The following is a 25717-nucleotide window of genomic DNA, read 5'->3' as shown; positions in this document are numbered from 1 at the left end:
ACTCAGATGCGCTTAGAGCGCACTGGAGTGTAGATCAGAAAAAGGGAAGGGGTTAGCTGGTAGCCATAGTGGATAGGAGTAAAACGTAAATAAATAGACTCCAAGGGCAATAACCAACGTGGGTCTTCGTGATATCGCCTTCGGAGACATTCCGGTCACCGTTGGCGGCTTGGCCAGCGTCCTGGTGGCATTTAAAGCTGTTCTTTCTTACAAAAGCGGCGTGCCGAGGGAGGACGCTTCTCTTTGAATAGACAGGATGCACGGACCGCCCTCCGGCGACAGCGCATGCCCATTGCGCCTCATCAAGAGAGTGCAATTCGGCATCATCAGCCCAGATGAGCTTGTAGGTTTTGCTTTGGGGTGGGGGGATTCGTTTACTTTATGAACGTTCTCACATTGATCTTACCTGTACATGATAATACCTAGATTGTATTATGACAATGAAATGGATGTAGCAATTCGTTTGCAGATAGCCTAGCTAGCTAAGCCATGATGGAGCTTGAGCTAGCAACAGCATGTTGTAGGAAGTTCGACCAACTTTCAGCACACACAGTATTTTTCATCTGAGCTAAGCCATATCATGAATCAAACTCCCTTTTTATATGGAAAGTTCTACATGTAAACAAAGACAACTTTTAGCTACTTTTACTGAACTTGGCTATTTGCTCTGCTATATTGGTGTTCCCTAAAAGTTAAATGCACAAACATTAGCAAGTCTAGATGTTCCCTCTTTTTATGACCTACTATATATGTGGGAGCTACATCGTAATAAAAGGTCACGTCAATAAAGTCAAAGTTCTGCATGTTTCTTTACTTAGTTTTATTATTAGTTTGGTATAATATAATACGTTGTTTACACAGTCCTTAATCATTGCCTTGTCAATTCCTCGCCTCCAATTGATGTACATCTAATGACTTGGTCCTCACACAAGTGATTTGTCAGATAGTACCAGTATTGGTTTAGAAATGCAACTGATCGAAGTGTACCACCATGTTCTAATTGAAGTGTAGGTACTGTCATATCTTGATTCAGTTACTGATTTTGGAGCAGTTATTCATTTGAATTAGTTTCCCATGTGGCCTGAAAGAGGTTGGTTTGAGAAATATGTAAGCCATTTTCCAATGTTGTCGTAAACTTGTGACAGCTTTATTGTTTTGTGTATGTACTTGGGCTATTCATATTTTGGAGCCGGATTTGATGTTGACCATGGATGTGTCACTGTAGAAACGGATGTCGGTCACAGAAGGGGGAATCAAGTACCCCGAGACCACAGAAGGAGGACGTCCTAAACTTGGTGGGCTGATGGACCCCAGACAAGGGGTCATCGAACGATCCGGAAGGTGTCAAACGTGTGCAGGTACCGAAAGTTACCAGGCAATCCATTTTCATCTCAATGATAATAAAACACTTGTTTTGAATTTGATAGTCTTTTTTTATTTTTTATTCTCAAACCCAAACAGTTGTGGTTAAGGTTAGGTCACCACTACTGTATTGGAATGTTGTCAACAAAGCATTGTTGTTTTTGCTATTCAGGCAACATGACAGAATGCCCGGGCCACTTCGGCCACATAGAGCTGGCGAAGCCTGTCTTCCACGTGGGTTTCGTCAACAAGATCATGAAGGTCCTCCGATGTGTCTGCTACTCGTGCTCCAAGCTTCTGGTCGACACGGTCAGTAATCCTCCATTCCCAACTCATATCACTACCTACAGTGCAGCTATGCAACCTATATGTAACATTTACTAATCCCCTCCAGCATTCGATTCTCTTGTGAGGCTAATGGAAATTGACCAGCACTATACCTCCAAACATCTGCGCTGCACAGCATACACACAGAATATATAGCACTACATTAACTCCTGATATGTGTAATTGATTGTCATTTTATGGGTATAAGCACTATTGAATAAATCGTGCTAATGATTGCATATTAGTCCTGGGAATTGCGTTACACATATTCCAATGACTTGTTGATTTTATATATTTTTTTATTTAACCTTTATTTAACTAGGCAAGTCAGTTAAAAACAAATTCTTATTTTCAATGACGGCCTAGGAACAGTGGGTTAACTGCCTTGTTCAGGGCCCTAACAACATATTTTTACCTTGTCAGCTCGGGGATTCGATCTAGCAATCTTTCAGTTACTGGCCCCAACGGTCTAACCACTAGGCTACCTGCTGCCCCTTCCTTCTAGAATAACCCAAAGATCAAAGACATCCTGCAGAAGTCCAAGGGGCAGCCCAGGAAGCGTCTGACCCACGTGTACGACCTGTGTAAAGGCAAGAACATCTGCGAGGGCGGAGAGGAGATGGACAACAAGTTTGGAGTGGACCAGCAGGAGCACGACAGTGAGGACATCACTAAGGAGAAGGTACTTTCACCGGCGATGCTTGTCGACATGTCATTTATAGGCCATCGATACTTAAAACATGTATTATTTTTTGGTTCTCTTTGTCTGCTTCATCTCCCTTAGTCACGTGTCTGATTCTGTTTCCTCTTGTAACACACACCCTCTAACTCTTTCCCATGCACACACACTCTCTCCCTGACACTCCCAGGGGCACGGTGGCTGTGGACGCTACCAGCCGCGTATCCGCCGGTCGGGCCTGGAGTTGTACGCCGAGTGGAAGCACGTGAACGAGGACTCGCAGGAGAAGAAGATCCTGCTGAGCCCAGAGCGCGTCTACGAGATCTTCAAGCGTATCTCGGACGAGGAGGATGTCATCCTGGGCTTGGACCCCAAGTTCTCCCGGCCCGAGTGGATGATCGTCACAGTACTCCCCGTGCCGCCACTGGCTGTCCGGCCCGCCGTCGTCATGCAGGGCTCTGCTCGTAACCAGGTAGGCCTGGAAAGACTAACTGTTAAAGAGAAAGTTTGAGATTGTTTAAGTTTTTACCTCTGTCGTTTACCTCTGTTTAACCACATCGTATCCTTTTTGTTTCTTTCGCCCAGGACGACTTGACACACAAGCTGGCCGACATCGTCAAGATCAACAACCAGCTGCGGCGGAACGAGCAGAGCGGCGCGGCGGCCCACGTCATCGCCGAGGACGTGAAGCTGCTGCAGTTCCACGTGGCCACCATGGTGGACAATGAGCTGCCAGGCCTGCCCAGGGTACGCACGGCTGCAGTGACACTTGGGAGGGCACCAATTGGCACAACATTACTGTACTTCTTACCCTTGCCGATGTGTAGTGTTACTATAAAGATTTACTCTTGCTGTTTTTGTTTGAATTGAAGACTGTTAAATTAAATTAGAAGTAACACCAAATAAAATTTCAGAATACATTGAAAAATACAGTAACAGACTATTGGATGCTTTAAAAGTGTTATTTTGTTAAGCTGATATGACGGACAACTATTCAACCCATAAATGGGTTTATTTAGTTTTCAATGATTACTGATAGTTGTAAAGGATCATCTGTTCTGAATATGCCTGTGCTGATCTGACTTCATCTCAACTCCCAGGCGATGCAAAAATCGGGCCGCCCACTTAAATCCCTCAAACAGCGTCTGAAGGGGAAGGAGGGGCGAGTCCGAGGTAACTTGATGGGGAAACGTGTGGACTTCTCCGCCCGAACCGTCATCACCCCCGACCCCAACCTCCAGATCGACCAAGTGGGTGTCCCGCGCTCCATCGCAGCCAACATGACCTTCCCAGAAATCGTCACACCCTTTAACATTGACAGGTACACCCTTTAAAGTTGACAGGCACACCCTGAAATGTTGACGGGCACACCCTGAAATGTTGACGGGCACACCCTGAAATGTTGACGGGCACACCCTGAAACGTTGACATCTACCATATTTCATTGAGATAAAGTAATTGATTAAACTGACAGAATTGTGTATTGGTTCTAATGCTGGCTGTCCTATGTCTCCAGGTTACAGGAGTTGGTGCGCAGAGGCAACAGCCAGTACCCCGGAGCCAAATATATCATCCGCGACAACGGGGACAGAATCGACCTGCGGTTTCACCCCAAACCAAGTGACCTTCACCTGCAGATTGGCTACAAGGTAACCCTCAAAAGACCAAATGGTCGTAATTTACCATGTAATGTTTTCTAAGGAATATGATTGACATGAACTTGATGTAATGCAATGTCACTTTTACAAACTCATTTTTGCCTCCCTCAGGTTGAAAGACATATGTGCGACGGTGACATCATTATCTTCAACAGACAGCCCACGCTACATAAAATGTCTATGATGGGGCACAGAGTCCGAATCTTGCCCTGGTCCACCTTTCGAATGAACCTCAGGTACTACTATCAAGTCCTGAATGATCCATTCAAGTCTCTCAGCCAGTTACAGGCCACGCCCAGTTACAGGCCACGCCCAGTTACAGGCCACGCCCAGTTACAGGCCACGCCCAGTTACAGGCCACACCCAGTTGGGATACCTGAGGAGTTATTGTTTGTTGGTGTAAACACTGACAAGAGTGTTGGTTAGAAAATAGATATAGAAGCTATTGTCATCAAATATAATTTCTCAACTTACATTTTCTCAAATTGAAAGCGAATGTTAACGCATAAGACACATTACATATCATTGAACATATGACATCAAACAGATCCTGGATGGTGACATTAACCACTTTGGATCCCTCCTCCCTCTTGCTCCACAGTGTAACCACCCCGTACAATGCTGACTTTGACGGGGATGAGATGAACCTGCATCTACCCCAGTCCCTGGAGACGAGAGCTGAGATCCAGGAGCTTGCCATGGTGCCTCGGATGATCGTCACCCCCCAGTCCAACAGGCCCGTCATGGGTATCGTGCAGGACACCCTCACCGCGGTGCGCAAGTTCACCAAGAGGGATGTCTTCCTAGAGCGGGTAAGGAGGGCCGCATTAGTCAATGTTCGTCAGGAATTTTAGACATCTATACACTGCACTATGTTGTACATGTTAAACAAAAATGGAACACTTGTAAAAGTTGGAGTAAGATTGTTGAAGACGATCACAAAAAACACACACACACACTTCGGAAAAACACACTCATCTTCCTACACTCATTCTGGAACATGATCTGTCCCCAAGGGCGATGTGATGAACCTCCTGATGTTCCTGTCCACGTGGGACGGCAAAGTGCCCCAGCCAGCCATCCTGAAGCCCCGGCCACTCTGGACGGGCAAGCAGATCTTCAGCCTCATCATCCCGGGCCACATCAACGCCATCCGAACACACAGCACCCATCCAGACGAGGAGGACAGTGGGCCATACAAACACATCTCCCCTGGGGACACCAAGGTAAAATACTGAACACTCAGCTGGCTAAACACCCTGAGATGCTCATGTGTTAATGAGGATTTGTAGGAAAAAAATCCTCTTGTATTGTTAGTGTGTACAGGGTCTTATTTCTGTCATTGTGTACATCCCAGGTGATAGTGGAGAACGGAGAGCTGATCATGGGCATCCTGTGTAAGAAGTCCCTGGGTACCTCTGCTGGCTCCCTGGTCCACATCTGTTTCCTGGAGATGGGCCACGACGTCACCCGCCTCTTCTACTCCAACATCCAGACGGTGGTCAATAACTGGCTGCTCATTGAGGGTAAGGACCTGGGTTGGGCTGAGCTGAGCTGGGTGGGTACTGGAGGAGGGCATCAGTGGGTGGAATGGTCAGATTAGGAAAAGGCAACTCATTTGAAACCCACTTGAAGTAAACTGGTTCCATTTCGTGTATAAACTAATCTAAATGCAGATATTTTAGTCAATATGTTCTTAATAATCATATACTCTCTCTAGGTGCCTCTATTGGTATTGGTGATTCTATTGCTGACGCAAAGACTTACCTTGACATTCAGAACACCATCAAGAAGGCCAAGCAGGATGTAATAGAGGTAAGTCCCTTCTCTCATCGGGAGCTGTCTTCAAAGTTCCAGAATATTCCTTGAAAAATAATTCCTCTTGTACTCACGATGGGGAAATCCCCTGAAAATTCCTTAGAAAAAAATATAGAATGGAGTAGAATAGATGTGATCCCTAGCCAAGCTCCACTATCTAACTCTGTCACATTTTCTTCCTGCATTCCTCTCCAGGTCATTGAGAAGGCCCACAACAACGAGTTGGAGCCCACCCCTGGTAACACGCTGAGGCAGACCTTTGAGAACCAGGTGAATCGCATCCTGAATGACGCCCGTGACAAAACGGGTTCCTCCGCCCAGAAGTCCCTGTCTGAGTACAACAACTTCAAGTCCATGGTGGTGGCCGGTTCCAAAGGCTCCAAGATTAACATCTCCCAGGTACGCCCAGGGGTCTTTAAAAAACAGGGCTGTGTTCAGAAAGGTGAACATTTTTTGAAACAGGCAGGGACTACCTCAACCTATCCAATAAGAAATGCACATTTTTGTTTCCCATTAAAAATGCTTTAAAATGTTTCACTAGGATGTGCTCTACCGAGCACGACCCAGGGTTGTTTCAGACATCGATGGGTCACTATGGCACAAAATCATTGGCACTTTATTCCTATATGGATGACGGCAGAAAACGGTCCTCAATTTACACCCACTAACTTCAATTGTCTTCTTTGTCTCACCATCTCTCTCTCTGTGGCCCTCAGGTTATTGCTGTGGTGGGGCAGCAGAACGTGGAGGGTAAACGTATCCCCTTCGGCTTCAAGCACCGCACGCTCCCCCACTTCATCAAGGATGACTACGGCCCTGAGAGCAGAGGCTTCGTGGAGAACTCGTACCTGGCCGGCCTCACGCCCACTGAGTTCTTTTTCCACGCCATGGGAGGCAGAGAGGGGCTTATTGACACGGCTGTGAAGACCGCCGAAACTGGTGAGTGAAGGGGCTGAGGCATGAGAGATGTTAGGGACAGAGACGGGTAGGGGTTAGGGTTCAGGGTTTAAGCTGGTTAGAAGCACTGGTTAATGAAGGTTACGAGGGGTAAGAAGGGGTGAAGGTTACGACCCCGGCACGATTAGGGAGAGGGGACTACAGACGTGATCGCATAGCTAGTTGACTCGGTGGTTGAAATGCTCTTCGAACCTCTTTCCTCATCTGGTTCCTTCAGGTTACATCCAGCGTCGTCTGATCAAGTCCATGGAGTCTGTGATGGTGAAGTACGACGCCACCGTGAGGAACTCCATCAACCAGGTGGTGCAGCTGCGCTACGGAGAGGACGGCCTGGCCGGGGAGGCTGTGGAGTTCCAGAACATGGCCACGCTCAAACCCTCCAACAAGGCCTTCGAGAAGAAGTGAGTGGTGAAGGGAAGTGGGATTGCCGGGGAGGACAATGACGGCTAGAGTTTTGGGTGTGGTGTAATTCGGCTCACCTACCCCGGTACCAGATTTGTTTGAGCTGTCTTGCCAATGCCTAAGGTCATGGCAACAAGCATAGGAGTTAGCTGTATGGGAAAGACAGATCTGGGACCAGACTGGGGCTCTCACTGAATTCTGTGTTAATGTGATATTGCATCTTAGTCATTCGAGGATTCACTAAGGTTCTTGAACTAGTACAAGTCCTTCTCTTCTCGTAATGATTGACAGTGTAACGACAACACCAAACACTGGATTTCATAGTCTCCACCTCTCCACGACCATCTTATTTATCACATAGACTCTAATGCCAACACTCTTAAGGACAGCAGCTCACTGTCCACAGGCCACACATTCAGGGTCAACTGGCTTAACTCTCCACTGTCAGTCTGTCAGTCTCTTATCCCGTCCCTCCCTAAACCTCTTCCCCTCTTATCCCGTCCCTCCCTAAACCTCTTCCCCTCTTATCCCGTCCCTCCCTAAAACTCTTCCCCTCTTATCCCGTCCCTCCCTAAACCTCCTCCCCTCTTATCCCGTCCCTCCCTAAACCTCTTCCCCTCTTATCCCGTTCCTCCCTAAACCTCCTCCCTTGACCACTAGGTTCAGGTTTGACTGCACCAATGAGCGGGCGCTGCGGCGCACCCTGCAGGAGGACGTTGTGAAGGACGTGATGACCAATGCCCAGGTGCAGAGTGCTCTGGAGAGAGAGTATGAGAAGATGAAGGAGGACAGAGAGATTCTGAGGGCCATCTTCCCCACTGGGGACAGCAAGGTGAGAGGGAGACTGAGATGCACGCACACACAAGCATATGAACACACTTGGGCCTCCCGGGTGGCGCAGTGGTTAAGGGCGCTGTACTGCAGCGACCAGAGACTCTGGGTTCGCGCCCAGGCTCTGTTGTAACCGGCCGAGACCGGGAGGTCCGTGGGGCGACGCACAATTGTCCTAGCGTCGTCCGGGTTAGGGAGGGGTTGGCCGGTAGGGATATCCTTGTCTCATCGCGCACCAGCGACTCCTGTGGCGGGCCGGGCGCAGAGCGCGCTAACCAAGGTTGCCAGGTGCACGGTGTTTCCTCCGCCGCATCAGCGGCTGGCTTCCGGGTTGGATGTGCGCTGTGTTAAGAAGCAGTGCGGCTTGGTTGGGTTGTGTATCGGAGGACGCATGACTTTCAACCTTCGTCTCTCCCGAGCCCGTACGGGAGTTGTAGCGATGAGACAAGATAGTAGCTACTAAACAATTGGATACCACGAAATGGGGAGAAAACGGGGTAAAAAAAAGCATATGAACACACACTGGCTTATTTGCGCATCTCCTGATTCTCCACACACGTACATATCTCCACACATGCACACTCATTCACTTCCATGTCTTCCCAGGAACTCTCCCACTCCCACACGTCACCACTGCAAACATATCCCACTGATTCAGCCCAATGCATTAACTTCTTTAGTATTCTAAAGACCGATGTCCCTGCTCCCCACTAGGTGGTGCTTCCATGCAACCTGGCCAGGATGATCTGGAACGCCCAGAAGATCTTCCGGATCAACCCCCGCACCCCCACAGACCTCAACCCCCTTCGAGTGGTAGAGGGTGGGTACCACAGTCATACACTCTGCAGTCACCATAGACCCATATTGTAGACCGTCTAAAGATGTGCCATGTAGTCAGTCAGAGCCAGAACACTTCTGTTTGTAACCCGGGGACTGATTCAGACCTGGGACACCAGGCGAGTGCAATTATAACTATAGTTAGAAACACTAAGCAGACCGGTATTGATTAGCCCTGGTGTGTTGTAAAAGGTTGATGCCATTCATTTTCTATGGCCACTTGGATTGTGAATAGGACTCTGAGCTATCACACCACCACACCAGCTATCACACCATCACATGAAATGAACCTTGATAGGTGAAAGTTGATCACACCCATTGTCAACCATGTCATTCATTGGAATGATTCACAAATCATGTGGACAAAGTGATTCTAGTCTGGCCTGTGGCCTACCCCCAAGCTGCACTCCTTACAGATGGCTTCTAGTGCCCGACCATAGTCCTAACACTGAAGACTAGGGTGCTGAGAGAGTTGGTGTGATCCTTTACTCAGTACTGCACTACACGGCGTACAGTATTGTGCTTCTAGGGCCCTATTCAGACTTGGAAGTAAGGTGACTTGACATGTACTGAAGTCAGAAAATGTTGGACTTAAGTCCATGTTTTATTAACTTAAATCCACGTTAATTCTACGTATCTCAAGCCTGAATTGGGCACCAAGTGCCTCGGTCACAGAAACGTTTGTTGTCATGAAGACAAAGACGTGTTGTGTTTAGAAGACCATAGCACTTGATATGCTACAGTAAGAGGTTACCCGATTCATTTTGTCTTTCCAATGACTAACCTTTTGGTTTATAATGCATCTATCTAGATTTTAAAAAAATAAGGACTTGCTGCACTTTGTTCAGTAACTAAGTAAATGTTGTTGACATATCTGCCATCTTGGTACCAAATTTCTCTCGCATAAAGCAATTTTAACTCGGCCACTAAGCCAGGCTAAATAATCCTAAAATAAAATGACACGGTCTGACATTCTAAAACGTCTCCCCGCTCCTTTACATGCCGCAGGTGTCCAGGAGCTGAGTAAGAAGCTGGTGATTGTGAATGGCGAGGACCACCTGAGCAGACAGGCCCAGCAGAACGCCACGCTGCTTTTCAACATCCACCTGCGCTCCACGCTCAGCTCCCGACGCATGACAGACGAGTTCCGACTGAGCACTGAGGCTTACGACTGGCTACTGGGGGAGATCGAGAGCAAGTTCAACCAGTCTATTGTGAGTAGAGCTATACACGCACAGCATGCTGGGAGAGACTGGAAGGGGGAGGGTCAACACCAAAACTGGTTGCTATGAATTAAAGATGTTATTAGATTGAAATGGACCGTGTAAATGGATAGTGTGAAGGAGTAGAAAACCAAGCCTAGAGCTTGATGGGATATTTTTTTATTACACTAATCTAATTCAATCATAATCATTTAATGTAATTACTTCTCTACCTCCCTCTCTGTCCTCTAGGCCCACCCGGGTGAGATGGTGGGGGCGTTAGCAGCCCAGTCGCTGGGAGAACCCGCCACCCAGATGACCCTGAACACCTTCCACTACGCTGGTGTGTCGGCCAAGAACGTCACTCTGGGCGTGCCGCGTCTCAAGGAGTTGATCAACATCTCCAAGCGGCCCAAGACCCCCTCCCTAACCGTGTTCCTGCTGGGCCAGGCGGCCCGCGACGCCGAGAGGGCCAAGGATATCCTCTGTCGGCTGGAACACACCACCCTCAGAAAGGTGAACAGTGGAGAATGTGATGTGGTAGACCACAGTCAACAACTTTAGGCCAACTATCTCCTTTCTTAGGTTGTTCCTTTTCTTTGCGTACTGATTTATACAACGATTATCAACCTCTCTCTTTCTCTCCTCCTCTCTCCAGGTGACGGCCAACACAGCCATCTACTACGACCCTAACCCCCAGAGCACGGTGGTGACGGAGGACCAGGAGTGGGTCAACGTCTACTATGAGATGCCCGACTTTGACGTGACTCGCATCTCCCCCTGGCTCCTCCGCATCGAGCTCGACCGCAAACACATGACTGACCGCAAGCTGACCATGGAGCAGATCGCAGAGAAGATCAATGCAGGTGGGGATGAGTGAACACAAGCAAACACCGATTGATGGATCTATAAGGAAGTGTTGTAAGTAAAAAGGACCATATAATCCCTACACAACCTACTGCAAAATGCAACCTTTTTTCTCCCTGAAGGTTTCGGAGATGATCTGAACTGTATCTTCAATGACGACAACGCCGAGAAGCTGGTCTTGCGAATTCGCATCATGAACAGTGACGAGAACAAGTTCCATGAGGATGAGGAAGTGGTGGACAAGATGGACGACGATGTGTTCCTGAGGTGCATCGAGTCCAACATGCTGACGGACATGACACTGCAGGGCATCGAGCAGATCAGCAAGGTCACCGAGGGGTCACGTGCACACACACACACACACACACTCAAAATACACCATCATGTCTAATGTCTTAACTTCACTAGGGCACCATTTTACACCTCGGCCCCTAATACTCTTAGCTACCTCCCTTATCATTTACTACATTACCATCTAATACTCTTAGCTCCCTCCCTTATCATTTACTACATTACCATCTAATACTCTTAGCTACCTCCATTATCATTTACTACATTACCATCTAATACTCTTAGCTACCTCCCTTATCCTTTACTGCATTACCATCTAATACTCTTAGCTACCTCCCTTATCCTTTACTGTATTACCATCTAATACTCTTAGCTACCTCCCTTATCCTTTACTGTATTACCATCTAATACTCTTAGCTACCTCCCTTATCATTTACTACATTACCATCTAATACTCTTAGCTACCTCCCTTATCCGTTACTACATTACCATTGAATACTCTCAAAATCAAATGTTATGTGTCACGTGCGCCGATAACAACAGGTGTAGACCTTACCGGGAAATGCTTACTTACAAGCCCTTAACCAACAATGCAGTTCAAGACAGTTTACTTACTAAATAAACTAAAGTAAAAAATGTAATTAAAATGATCACAATAAAATAAAGAGGCTATATACAGGGGGTACTGGTACCGAGTCAATCTGCAGGGGTACAGGTTAGTCCAGGTAATTTGTACTTGTAGATAGGGGTAAAGTGACTATGCATAGATAATAAACAGAGTAGCAGCAGTGTAAAAACAAAGGGGGGGGGGGGGGGTTGGTCAATGTAAATAGTCCGGGTGGCCATTTGATTAATTGTTCAGCAGTCTTATGGCTTGGGGTAGAAGCTGTTTAAGAGCCTTTTGGGCCTAGACTTGGCGCTCTGGCACCGCTTGCCGTGTGATAGCAGAGAGAACAGTCTATGACGTGGGTGACTGGAGCCTTTGACAATTTTTGGGGCCTTCCTCTGACACCACCTAGTATATAGGTCCTGGATGGCAGGGAGCTTGGTCCCACTGATAGTCTGAGCCGTACTCACTGCCCTCTGTAGCACCTTATGTTCGGATGTGGAGCAGTTGCCATACCAGGCTTTGATGCAACCGGTCAGAATGCTCTCGATGGTGCAGCTGTATAACTTTTTGAGGATCTGGGGACCCATGCCAAATCTTTTCAGTGTCCTGAGGGGGAAATGGTTGTGTCGTGCCCTCTTGTCTTGGTGTGTTTGGACCATGATAGTTTGTTGGTGATGTGGATGCGAATTGGAGTGGGTCTAGGGTTTCCGAGATGATTGTGTTGATGTGAGCCATGACCAGCCTTTCAAAGCACTTCATGGCTTCTGACGTGAGTGCTACTGGGCGAGAGTCATTTAGACAAGTTACCTTCGCTTTCTTGGGCACAGGGACTATGGTGGTCTGCTTGAAACATGTAGGTATTACAGACTTGGTCAGGGAGAGGTTAAAAATGTCAGTGAAGACACTTGCCAGTTGGTCCGTGCATGATCTGAGTACACGTCCTGGTAATCCGTCTGGCCCCGCGGCATTGTGACTGTTGACCTGTTTTAAGGGCTTGCTCACATCGGCTACAGAGAGCGTAATCACACAGTCGTCCGGAACAGCTGGTGCTCTCATGCATGCTTCAGTGTTTCTTGCCTCGAAGCGAGCATAAAAGGCATTTAGCTCGTCTGGTAGGCTAGTGTCACTGGGCAACTAGCGGCTGGTTTCCCTTTGTAGTCCGTTTGCAAGCCCTGTTGCATCCGACGAGCGTCAGAGCCGGTGTAGTAGGATTCAATCTTAGTCCTCTATTGACGCTTTGCCTGTTTGATGGTTCATCTGAGGGCATTTCTTATAAGCGTCCGGATTAGTTTCCCGCTTCTTGAAAGCGGCAGCTCTAGCCTTTAGCTTGGTGCGAATGTTGCCTTAATCCGTGGCTTCTGGTTGGGATATGTACATTCGGTCACTGTGGGGACGATGCACTTATCAGTGAAGCTGGTGACTGAGGTGGTATACTCCTCAATTCTTTTGGATGAATCCCGGAACATATTCCAGTCTGTGCTAGTAAAACAGTCCTGTAGCATCTGCGTCATCTGACCACTTCTGTATAGAGCGAGTCACTGGTTCTTCCTGCTATAGTTTTTGGATAGAATTATGGTTAGATTTGCCAAATGGAGGGCAAGCTTAAGTTTCTGTGTGTGGAGTAAAGGTGGTCTAGAGTTGTTTTTTTTGTCCTCTGGTTGCACATGTGACATGCTGGTAGAAATGAGGTAAAACTGATTTAAGTTTGCCTGCATTAAAGTCCCCGGCCACCAGGAGCGCCGCTTCTGGATGAGCATTTTCTTGTTTGCTTATAGGCTTTTGCACTCAACGAGCTGTATAAAGCCATAAGCAGTCAGCATCGTTTGTGGCGGTAAATAGACGGATACAAAAAATATAGATAGTGTGGTCTATCTCGAGACTTACTTAATATTAGACATTGCACACCAGCTGTTATTAGACAAATAGACACCCACCCCCATCCCTAGTCTTACCAGACGTACCTCACTTATCTACCTCTTCGCTACCTCTCTTATCCTTTACTACATTACCATCTAATACTCTAAGCTACCTCCCTTATCTGTTACTACATTATCACTGACTTAACACACACTGGTTGACCTTAACAATATGGCTGAAACCTATCCAGATCATTAACCCATCAGCTATTGATCTTCGTCCTGTCTGTCTCCTCTCCCTAGGTGTACATGCACTTGCCCCAGACCGACAACAAGAAGAAGATCATCATTACAGAGGAGGGAGAGTTCAAGGCCCTGCAGGAGTGGATCCTGGAGACAGATGGCGTGGGACTGATGAGGGTCCTCAGTGAGAAGGACGTGGACCCTGTCAGGACCACCTCCAACGATATTGTAGAGATCTTCACGGTACGGATAGATTCCATAGTTACCGATAGCTATGCTAGTTGTGATAGTTACCGATAGCTATGATGGCAACCGATTGCTACGGTAGTTATGGTGTTACGAAACCTATTAACTAACCTGCTAATATTGTAGCACCCGCTAAGACTAGGGGTCGTAGGCCTGCATTAATGTGAGAAATCAGCATTTTTAGGACCGTGTTGGATGCACATGTGCCCAGGGAGACAACAACCTTCCGTTGTGTCCAGGGCCAGCTCTGTCTTGACTCCTTTGGGTGGGTGAGCCCTAGTGAATTATGTTAGGATGGTGACAGAAACCAATAGATACAGGAAGAAAAACTCAAAAAAAAATCTCACAAAAGGTCTAATGGCCACCAAACTCACAGCTTGCAAGCTGGGACATTGACTCGCAATCTTAAATGATGACAAATAAAGTTTAAAAATATATATATATACAGTGCGGCAAAAAAGTGTTTAGTCAGCCACCAATTGTGCAAGTTCTCCCACTTAAAAAGATGAGAGGCCTGTAATTTTCATCATAGGTACACTTCAACTATGACAGACAAAATGAGGGGGGAAAATCCAGAAAATCACATTGTAGGATTTTTTATGAATTTATTTGCAAATTATGGTGGAAAACAAGTATTTGGTCACCTACAAACAGGTGAGATTTCTGGCTCTCACAGACCTGTAACTTCTTCTTTAAGAGGCTCCTCTGTCCTCCACTCGTTACCTGTATTAATGGCACCTGTTTGAACTCCACTATGGCCAAGACCAAAGAGCTGTCGAAGGACACCAGAAACAAAATTGTAGACCTGCACCAGGCTGGGAAGACTGAATAGGTAAGCAGCTTGGTTTGAAGAAATCAACTGTGGGAGCAATTATTAGGAAATGGAAGACATACAAGACCACTGATAATCTCCCTCGATCTGGGGCTCCACGCAAGATCTCACCCCGTGGGGTCAAAATGATCACAAGAACGGTGAGCAAAAATCCCAGAACCACACGGGGGGGACTTAGTGAATGACCTGCAGAGAGCTGGGACCACAAAGTAACAAAGCCTACCATCAGTAACACACTGCCGCCAGGGACTCAAATCCTGCCGTGCCAGACGTGTCCCCCTGCTTAAGCCAGTACATGTCCAGGCCCATCTGAAGTTTGCTAGAGAGTATTTGGATGATCCAGAAGAAGATTGGGAGAATGTCATATGGTCAGATGAAACCAAAATATAACTTGTTGGTAAAAACTCAACTCGTCATGTTTGGAGGACAAATAATGCTGAGTTGCATCCAAAGAACACCATACCTACTGTGAAGCATGGGGGTGGAAACATCATGCTTCGGGGCTGTTTTTCTGCAAAGGGACCAGGACGACTGATCCGTGTAAAGGAAAGAATGAATGGGGCCATGTATCGTGAGATTTTGAGTGAAAACCTCCTTCCATCAGCAAGGGCATTGAAGATGAAACGTGGCTGGGTCTTTCAGCATGACAATGATCCCAAACACACCGCCCAGGCAACGAAGGAGTGGCTTCATAAGAAGCATTTCAAGGTCCTGGAGTGGCCTAGCCAGTCTCCAGATCTCAACCCCATAGAAAATCTTTGGAGGGAGTTGAAAGTCCGTGTTGCCCAGCAACAGCCCCAAAACATCACTGCTCTAGAGGAGATCTGCATGGAGGAATGGGCCAAAATACCAGCAACAGTGTGTGAAAACCTTGTGAAGACTTATAGAAAATGTTTTACCTCTGTCATTGCCAACAAAGGGTATAAAACAAAGTATTGAGAAACTTTTGTTATTGACTAATACTTATTTTCCACCATAAATTGCCAATTAATTCATAAAAAATCCTACAATGTGATTTTCTGGATTTTCTTTCTCATTTTGTCTGTCATAGTTGAAGTGTACATATGATGAAAATTACAGGCCTCATCTTTTTAAGTGGGAGAACTTGCAGAATTGGTGGCTGACTAAATACTTTTTTGCCCCACTGTATATACACACACACACACAGTGCCTTCGGAAAGTATTCAGACCCCTTGAATTTTTCCACATTTTGTTAGGTTACAGACTTATTCTGAAATTGATCGTATTGTTTTTTTCCATCATCAATCTGCATACAATACCCAATAATGACAAAGAAAAAACAGGTTTTAGAAGGAGAATAAAACAGATATCACATTTACATAAGTATTCAGACCCTTTACTCAGGACTTTTGACAGCGATTACAGGTTGGGTCCAAGTCCGGTCTCTGGCTGGGCCACTCAAGGACATTCAGAGACTTTTCCCAAAGCCACTCCTGTATTGTCTTGGTTGTGTGCTTAGGGTCGTTGTCCTGTTGAAAGGTGAACCTTCACCCCATCTGAGGTCCTGGGTACTCTGGCGCAGGTTTTCATCAAGGATCTCTGTATTTTGCTCTGTTCATCTTTGCCTCGATCCTGACTAGTCTCCCAGTCCCCACAGTATGATTCTGCCACCACCATGGTTCACCGTAGGGATGGTCCCAGGTTTCCTCCAGACGTGACACTTGACATTCAGGCCAAAGAGTTCAATCTTGCTTTCATCATAGCAGATACTCTTGTTTCTCAAGGTCTTTAGGTGCCTTTTGGCAAACTAAGCGGGCTGTCATGTGCCTTGGTCACTCGACCACAAAGGCCTGATTGGTGGAGTGCTGCAGAGATGGTTGTCCTTCTGGTAGGTTCTCGCATTTCAACAGAGGAACTCTAGCGCTCTGTCAGTCACCATTGGGTTCTTGGTCACCGCCCTGACCAAGGCCCTTCTTCCCCGATTGCTCAGTTTGGACGGGTGGCCACCTCTAGGAAGAGTCTTGGTTGTTCCAAATTTCTTCCATTTAAGAATGATGGAGGCCACGGTGTTCTTGGGGACCTTCAATTCAGCAGAACCTTTTTGGTACCCTTCTCTAGATCTGTGCCTTGACACAATCCTGTCTCGGTGCTCTACGGACAATTCCTTTGACCTAAATGGTTTGGTTTTTGCTCTGACATGCACTGTCAACTGTGGGACATTATATAGACAGGAGTGTGTCTTTCCAAATCATGTCCAATTGAATTGACCACAGGTGGACTCCAATCAAGTTGTACAAATATCTCAATGATCAATGGAAACAAGATGCACCTGCGCTCAATTTCGAGTCTCATAGCAAAGGGTCTGAATACTTATGTAAATAAGGTATTTCTGTTTTACATTTTTAATAAATGAACAAACGTTTATTTTTATTTTTTTTCACTTTGTCATTATGGTGTATTGTGTGTAGATTGCTGAGGATTTTAAGTTATTTAATACATTTTAGAACAAGGCTCTAACGTAACGAAATGTGGGAAAAGTCTACTGAGTACTTTCCGAAGGCACTGTATCTATAAAAAATGTTGCTCCACTGCTAAACCTGAAAAGTACATGAATTGCCGCATAGCCCAAACATGTCAGTCAGTATTTTTTTGCGATATTCATAACTCATTCCCCTCCTTTCTAGGTACTGGGTATTGAGGCTGTACGTAAGGCGCTGGAGAGGGAGTTGAACCACGTCATCTCCTTTGACGGTTCCTACGTCAACTACCGCCACTTGTCGTTGCTTTGCGACACCATGACGTGCCGCGGTCACCTGATGGCCATCACACGTCATGGCATCAACAGACAGGACACGGGACCTCTCATGAAGTGCTCCTTTGAGGAGACGGTAAGAGTCACGTGAGGGGACAGGGAAAAGTGGAAGGGCGGGGGGAGGATGTTGCAGAGGTATTGGTATAAGTTTGTTTTTTTCATTAGAACATATTTACGACTTGCGTAACAATTCTAGTCACAGTCCTTAATAGAAGGAGTACTCAAATGTCCAGTACCTAACCTGGGGGTCCAGGTGTCACTGATTGGCCAGAGATTCCACTCACCTTGTTCCCAGGTTTGGATCGGACCCTAGTGGGAAACAATGAAAATCAGCATTAAGCTACTTTTGACCTCGAGGTCTGGATTTGAGAAAAGGGGGCCTCCTGTTCTTACACTCCCTCCCTGTCCCAGGTGGATGTGCTGATGGAGGCGTCATCCCACGGGGAGAGTGACCCTATGAAGGGTGTGTCTGAGAACATCATGCTGGGCCAGCTGGCCCCCTGCGGGACGGGCTGCTTCGACCTGCTGCTGGACGCTGAGAAGTGCAAATACGGCATGGAGATCCCCACCAACATCCCCGGGATCAGCGTGGCTGGACGTGAGTGGCTACAAATATTCCACACAGTGAATAATAAAATTAAGTAAGAATTGAAATGGAATTATTCACCCTGTGGACATTATCAATCACCAGATTTACATTTTCGATTGTATGTTGAAATGTATTGGTGTAGACTCATTGAACAACATAGGAAATGTGTACACGTATGTTCTCAGAATGTCTGTTTGACTTCAAAGTATCCATGCATTTATCAACACATGTATATGGATACATCTCAATGACGATAGATTATAAAGTATGCACATATGAAATGTGGTCTAAAATGTGTCTTCATTTCCACAGCCACCGGAATGTTCTTTGGCTCGGCGCCTAGCCCCATGAGTGGCATGTCCCCTGCCATGACCCCCTGGAACACTGGAGCCACCCCCGCCTATGGTGCCTGGTCCCCCAGCATTGGTAAGGCTCAACCTGGGTGGACTTTGACAATATCCCGGGGGTACAGCATGGTCCATCCCACCTGACCCTACTGTTCCATTGACTCATGCCCTGTCTCTCTACTGTTCCGTTGACTCATGCCCTGTCTCTCTACTGTTCTGTTGACTCATGCCCTGACTCTCTACTGTTCCGTTGACTGATGCCCTGACTCTCTACTGTTCCGTTGACTCATGCCCTGACTCTCTACTGTTCCGTTGACTCATGCCCTGACTCTCTACTGTTCCGTTGACTCATGCCCTGACTCTCTCTACTGTTCCGTTGACTCATGCCCTGACTCTCTCTACTGTTCCGTTGACTCATGCCCTGACTCTCTCTACTGTTCCGTTGACTCATGCCCTGACTCTCTCTACTGTTCCGTTGACTCATGCCCTGACTCTCTACTGTTCCGTTGACTCATGCCCTGACTCTCTCTACTGTTCCGTTGACTCATGCCCTGACTCTCTCTACTGTTCCGTTGACTCATGCCCTGACTCTCTACTGTTCCGTTGACTCATGCCCTGACTCTCTACTGTTCCGTTGACTCATGCCCTGACTCTCTACTGTTCCGTTGACTCATGCCCTGACTCTCTACTGTTCCGTTGACTCATGCCCTGACTCTCTCTACTGTTCCGTTGACTCATGCCCTGACTCTCTACTGTTCCGTTGACTCATGCCCTGACTCTCTCTACTGTTCCGTTGACTCATGCCCTGACTCTCTCTACTGTTCCGTTGACTCATGCCCTGACTCTCTCTACTGTTCCGTTGACTCATGCCCTAACTCTCTCTACTGTTCCGTTGACTCATGCCCTAACTCTCTCTACTGTTCCGTTGACTCATGCCCTAACTCTCTCTACTGTTCCGTTGACTCATGCCCTGACTCTCTCTACTGTTCCGTTGACTCATGCCCTAACTCTCTCTACTGTTCCGTTGACTCATGCCCTGACTCTCTACTGTTCCGTTGACTCATGCCCTGACTCTCTCTACTGTTCCGTTGACTCATGCCCTGACTCTCTACTGTTCCGTTGACTCATGCCCTGACTCTCTCTACTGTTCCGTTGACTCATGCCCTGACTCTCTCTACTGTTCCGTTGACTCATGCCCTGACTCTCTCTACTGTTCCGTTGACTCATGCCCTGACTCTCTCTACTGTTCCGTTGACTCATGCCCTGACTCTCTCTACTGTTCCGTTGACTCATGCCCTGACTCTCTCTACTGTTCCGTTGACTCATGCCCTGACTCTCTCTACTGTTCCGTTGACTCATGCCCTGACTCTCTCTACTGTTCCGTTGACTCATGCCCTGACTCTCTCTACTGTTCCGTTGACTCATGCCCTGACTCTCTCTACTGTTCCGTTGACTCATGCCCTGACTCTCTCTACTGTTCCGTTGACTCATGCCCTGACTCTCTCTACTGTTCCGTTGACTCATGCCCTGACTCTCTCTACTGTTCCGTTGACTCATGCCCTGACTCTCTCTACTGTTCCGTTGACTCATGCCCTGACTCTCTCTACTGTTCCGTTGACTCATGCCCTAACTCTCTCTACTGTTCCGTTGACTCATGCCCTGACTCTTTCTGACCTCCAGGTAGCGGGATGACTCCCGGAGCAGCAGGCTTCTCTCCCAGCGCAGCGTCCGACGCCAGTGGCTTCTCTCCGGGCTACTCCCCGGCCTGGTCCCCTACCCCTGGATCTCCTGGGTCCCCGGGGCCAGCGAGCCCCTACATCCCCTCTCCAGGTTGGTCACCATACAAAACAACCAGTTTGGTTCGAAATACCAACTGACACAGGAGTGACTGCATTACCTTTTTCCATGTTATAGGAATAACACTGAAGCTTGATGTTCTGTGTACAAGTTTTCTTTATTTCTCATGTCTCTACATTTCTACTTTTCCAGGAGGTGCGATGTCTCCCAACTACTCGCCCACCTCCCCGGCCTATGAGCCCCGCTCTCCTGGGGGATACACCCCCCAAAGCCCGGGCTACTCCCCAACCTCCCCCTCGTACTCCCCAACCTCCCCCTCGTACTCCCCCACCAGCCCCAACTACAGCCCCACCTCCCCCTCGTACTCCCCAACCTCCCCCTCATACTCCCCAACCTCCCCCTCATACTCCCCAACCTCCCCTAGTTACTCCCCAACCTCCCCCTCCTACTCCCCAACCTCCCCCTCGTACTCTCCAACCTCCCCTAGTTACTCCCCACGTCCCCCTCTTACAGCCCTACATCCCCAAGCTACAGCCCTACGTCCCCAAGCTACTCCCCCACCTCGCCTAGCTATTCCCCCACCTCACCCTCCTACTCCCCCACCTCACCCTCCTACTCCCCTACCTCACCCTCCTACTCCCCCACCTCACCCTCCTACTCCCCCACCTCACCCTCTTACTCCCCCACCTCTCCAAGCTACAGCCCCTCTTCACCCAACTACACCCCCACCTCCCCCTCCTACTCCCCCACCTCCCCCTCCTACTCCCCCACCTCCCCAAACTACACCCCCACCAGCCCCAACTACTCCCCGACCTCCCCCTCTTATTCCCCCACCTCCCCGTCCTACTCTCCCTCCAGCCCGCGCTTCACACCCCAGTCGCCCACCTACACCCCCAGTTCTCCCTCTTACAGCCCCAGCTCCCCCTCCTACTCACCCACCTCACCCAAATACACCCCTACCTCCCCCTCATACTCCCCCAGCTCTCCAGAGTACACCCCCACCTCCCCCAAATACTCCCCCACCTCGCCCAAGTACTCTCCGACCTCTCCCAAATACTCACCCACCTCCCCAACTTACTCACCGACGACGCCCAAGTACAGCCCCACTTCGCCCACCTACTCACCCACCTCGCCTACCTACACCCCCACCAGTCCCAAGTACTCCCCTACCTCCCCAACATACTCTCCAACCTCACCCAAATACTCTCCCACCTCCCCCACCTACTCACCAACTAGCCCCAAAGGGTCCACCTACAGCCCCCTGTCTCCGGGCTACAGCAACCCCTCGCCCAGCTTCACCCTCACCAGCCCGGCCATCAGCCCAGATGACAGTGACGAGGAGAACAACTGAGGGAGCCAGGAGAAGAGGGGGCTGACTGCCCCAGTCCAAGCTCCTGGGCTGGATAACTGAAGGATCACCTTTCTGCTGGAGGTGTCGCTGGTTTGGGTGGACAAAGAAAAAAACTAAACCCTGGGCATCCCACTTGTGAATTTTATATTTTGGGGACCATTGTACCCCCAGCCTTGTCCAACTTGGGGGGTGGGGGGTCCCTAAAAATATTTCCTACTATTGTATTTGATAGACTTGAACAGTTTAGCCACGAAAAATGGCTGCCTTTTGAACTAGAAGTTTTGTTTCTGTTATTAATTTTCATGCAGGGGGCTGAAGCAGAGTTCTAAGTACCTAGAGGAAAGCAGAGGGGAGGGAGATGTGGTTACCACATTGACAAAAACCTCCCTCCTTTTCACCCCCCTGTTTCCCAGCACCCAGTCTCTCTCTCTGAACTTCACTGTTGGATGTGTAGTTGTAGGGGAGAGTATTGCCAAAAGCCTTGAAAAATCTACCAGTGGATTGTATTTCTCTCCTTAAAAAGCATTTAAGCTTCCAAAAAAAAGACAGAGTAGAAGAGTTGAGGTGATCTTTATTGCATATTTTACTAAAACGTATCTTTTAGTTTTTCAGTTTTTCTAAATCTACAGTTGCTGTTTTGGTTGGAAGAAAAAATTGAGCTAATGTTTGTAATTTTATTTGTCACATGCACCGAATACAACAGGTGTAGTAGACCTTACGGTGAAATCCTTAGTTACAATCCCTTAACCAACAATGCAGTTCAAGAGTTAAGAAAATATTGACTAAATTAACTAAAGAAGGCTGGCCAGCGTTGAGGTGAGCAGCATAAAAGATGACAAATGTGCAGTTCAGAACAGTGGAAGTAGAGTAGTGGAAAGGGTTGCCATGATACTGCAGGTGTATTCCTTGCAGCACATAGTCCAGGGCTGAAGACTGCATAGGACGATAGATGGTCAGGTCATGGATGCAGAAACCCGAAAGGGAGATGGTGAAGTATTGTCACCTCTCTATGACATTCCAAATAAACCCCTTTACCCTCACTCCAAAGACAAGCCTGAAAGATGTCAAAAACAGCCACCAGCATCCCTGTTCTCTTCACCATTAGATGAGACTTGTGTACAACAGCAAAAAGCTGATTTTTCCAGCAAACCACTTCTTAAAACCACTTCTTAAAATACTGGGAAGTATGAGGTTTATGAAAGACTTAGAATGGAATAATGAGATAATATTATTACTATTTGATTCTGTTTGGTTTCAGGAGAGAATGGGGCGTTTCTAGGTGGAAGAGGGATACTAGTTGGTCAGTGTTGTTGCTTCTGTCATTGTTTAGGAATGAGTAGCAACCTGCTAATACATTTTAATTATAGGTTGAATTAGGTTGAAGAGCTCTTATTTGAAATCCCTCCCACCTTTCAATAATACGTGTTCCATAATTCTAATTAGGAAATGTAAATGAGTTCTCAATACTTTGTTCAATTCTCGTTCAATTTATTTAAGAAAGAAAAGAGAAACGTACTACTTGTGTGAATCAGTATAGAGGATAAATTGAGAATCCAATGATTTTTTTAAAAGTTTTTTTTTCTCATTTGCTTCTGACTTGGTAAGAGCTGTTTGCAAAGAGGGTCTGTGTTCAGGTACTTTGGATGAAGGGGCAGGGAACGGAGGGGTGTATGTTTCGATTTCTCCCCCTTAAGGTCTCTCTTCCATTCTGTTTCCCAATCGCCCTGTTCAGTTTCTGCCATTTCGGCTCCAATTTGGGCCAAGATGGCCGCCGCGTTCTCGTTCAGTTGTAGAAAGGAAAATTTTGCATGCAGTCCATTCATGAGGCTTCCGCTAAGTGGCTCTACTACAGTTAAGGAAGAGAATTCAATGTTCAGCTTAGTGTTTTCAGTTACGCTCTTGACCACTGGAGGGCGACATAGGCCCTCAGTTGAGTTGACTTCTCTAGAAGCGTCAGTTTCAGTTCAGTGATTTTTAACAAAGGAGACCAGCCATTTCGGAGCACTTTTGGCCTCTACATCCCCCTACCCACTACATTAGTGTGTCAGTGAATCCTTGAAGTTTATGAAAACCACGGACCAAGCATAGACAAACTTAACATTCACTTCCGGGTGCTCTTTACACTTTACTAGGCCTAGTTTGATTGATGAAGTGGACAAGTGTTTGATTCTCTTGCCTTTATGACTATGGAACACAGATTGTTTCCTCTGGTGTTCCCTCCAAGCAATAGGACAGGCTTTTGATTGGACTAGCTGGCTTTCCCTCCCCCCTCTTCATCCACAAGTGATACTGATTATTTTCTGAAATTGGTGTTTGTCCTTTTTTCTACCAGTGTATGTACCTGTGATTGGTAATCTCAGCGTGGGTGGGAGGGAAGGGGGTGGAGTACTGTATGGAACTGGGAGTCCTGAGGGAATGGAATTCGATGCCTGTGGACTTCCATGGTGGGACTGGTACTCTGATGCAGTCTGAATTTGTCGGGATCTTAATCTGAATCATGGTCGGGAACGTATGCGTTTCAACAGGGGTGATTTTGAATTGTATCACCTGCATTGGATACAGGTGTTGGCAATACACTGTTGAAATCCATGCAGTTGGTCTCTCCCATCATCGCCTCATGACATGGTGACTTTGTCCACTACCATCATATCCTATTGATTTACCTGTCGTCCAGTCAATTCAAACATACCAGGACTCCTGGGTGGGTGTGTGTGTGTGTGTGTGTGTGTGTGTGTGTGTGTGTGTGTGTGTGTGTGTGTGTCGTAGGAGAGACAGGGTTTTCTTGAGTTGGAGAAAAGGCTGGACAGGGTGTCTGGGGAAAAGGAAGGATTAAAATTGCCACTATTGAAATCAATCCAATATGTCATTCTCTGTATGTTTTGTTTTTTTGACTTGAGAAAAAAATAAAGTTTTACTACAGGTTGTGTCTTATTTGTAAGAGTTGTCAGCACTACCAGTAAGCTGAGTGATTTAACAAATCCCTTTTATATAAGTGGATATGTGTAAGAGGAAGTATTTCATAGATCTTACCTTCTACTGGGTAAACCTAGAATTTGGGGTTAGGGTGAACGCATTCTGGATCTGAGGTTTTGATCAATAGGCCCCATATGACTATACAATAAAACCGCTACAAGGGGCTATTGTTTTCTTTTTCAGGGCACATCACTATAGATATCATAGCTACTGCTATACAAGTAATCTCCTAGTTAAAATCCCTGCATGACAGGAGAGCTTGCTTCATTTCCTTACACATCTTCTCCTTGGTTTGTGGTTTAGTGACAGAGCCAGCTGTCGCCATGGCTACAGATGTTAGGGCCTAGTTCCATTTCAAACATTATCCGCTAACCCTAGCCCCTAAACGTTCCGTGTCAAAAGATCTGGAAAATATGAATAGGTGAAAGGAACATGGTAGACACTCCATTAAGCCTATGAGACGGCTTGGTGAGACCATTGGTTATTTGAGATCTGTGAACACAAAGTGTAGGGGCTGAAATGGAACTGGAGCCTAATACTGATTGAATGCCAAAGATGACTATTTTCCAGTCACCTGATATAGTACACTGAATCACAGTCACACACTTGAGTCCATTTAGAATGTGGACTTCTCTTTTTCTGTCTTGGTTGGTGTATTTGGTCATCAAAATGGGATGTTCCAGGGAAATACTGAGGATGTAGACGGGCCTCAAAATGTGCCAGTTTAGGTTGCCTTGATTAAATCAATACATATCAATATAACAGTCTGAAATATTGACCAAATGAGAGAAACTACAGATGTTCACATTTAGCAGACACCATTGTCTGGACTAACTTGACAAAAAACGTACTATGTGGAACAAGGTTCA

The 25717-nt window shown here is 47.1% G+C and overlaps 1 protein-coding gene across 1 annotated transcript; it reads left to right on the top strand.

Annotated features, from left to right (window-relative positions):
* LOC109897088 (DNA-directed RNA polymerase II subunit RPB1-like) lies at positions 1–24795 on the top strand. The gene is given in 29 exon segments (XM_020491618.2): positions 1–343; positions 1226–1358; positions 1535–1671; positions 2195–2371; positions 2559–2840; positions 2954–3115; positions 3469–3689; positions 3885–4017; positions 4138–4262; positions 4628–4838; positions 5043–5252; positions 5384–5552; positions 5747–5841; positions 6040–6243; positions 6561–6783; positions 7019–7202; positions 7864–8035; positions 8749–8854; positions 9880–10085; positions 10326–10589; positions 10732–10939; positions 11063–11268; positions 14001–14183; positions 17664–17867; positions 18203–18389; positions 18693–18806; positions 20408–20557; positions 20717–21013; positions 21016–24795. Coding segments are annotated over 29 exon segments (5910 nt in total). The 5' UTR covers positions 1–256; the 3' UTR covers positions 21876–24795.
* The last annotated feature ends 922 nt before the right edge of the window (positions 24796–25717 follow it).

The sequence above is a fragment of the Oncorhynchus kisutch genome, linkage group LG9 (genome assembly GCF_002021735.2).
Source record: "Oncorhynchus kisutch isolate 150728-3 linkage group LG9, Okis_V2, whole genome shotgun sequence".
Classification (NCBI taxonomy): domain Eukaryota; kingdom Metazoa; phylum Chordata; class Actinopteri; order Salmoniformes; family Salmonidae; genus Oncorhynchus; species Oncorhynchus kisutch.
Note: the sequence above shows the minus strand (reverse complement) of the source record. Positions and strands in the feature narration are given on the sequence as shown.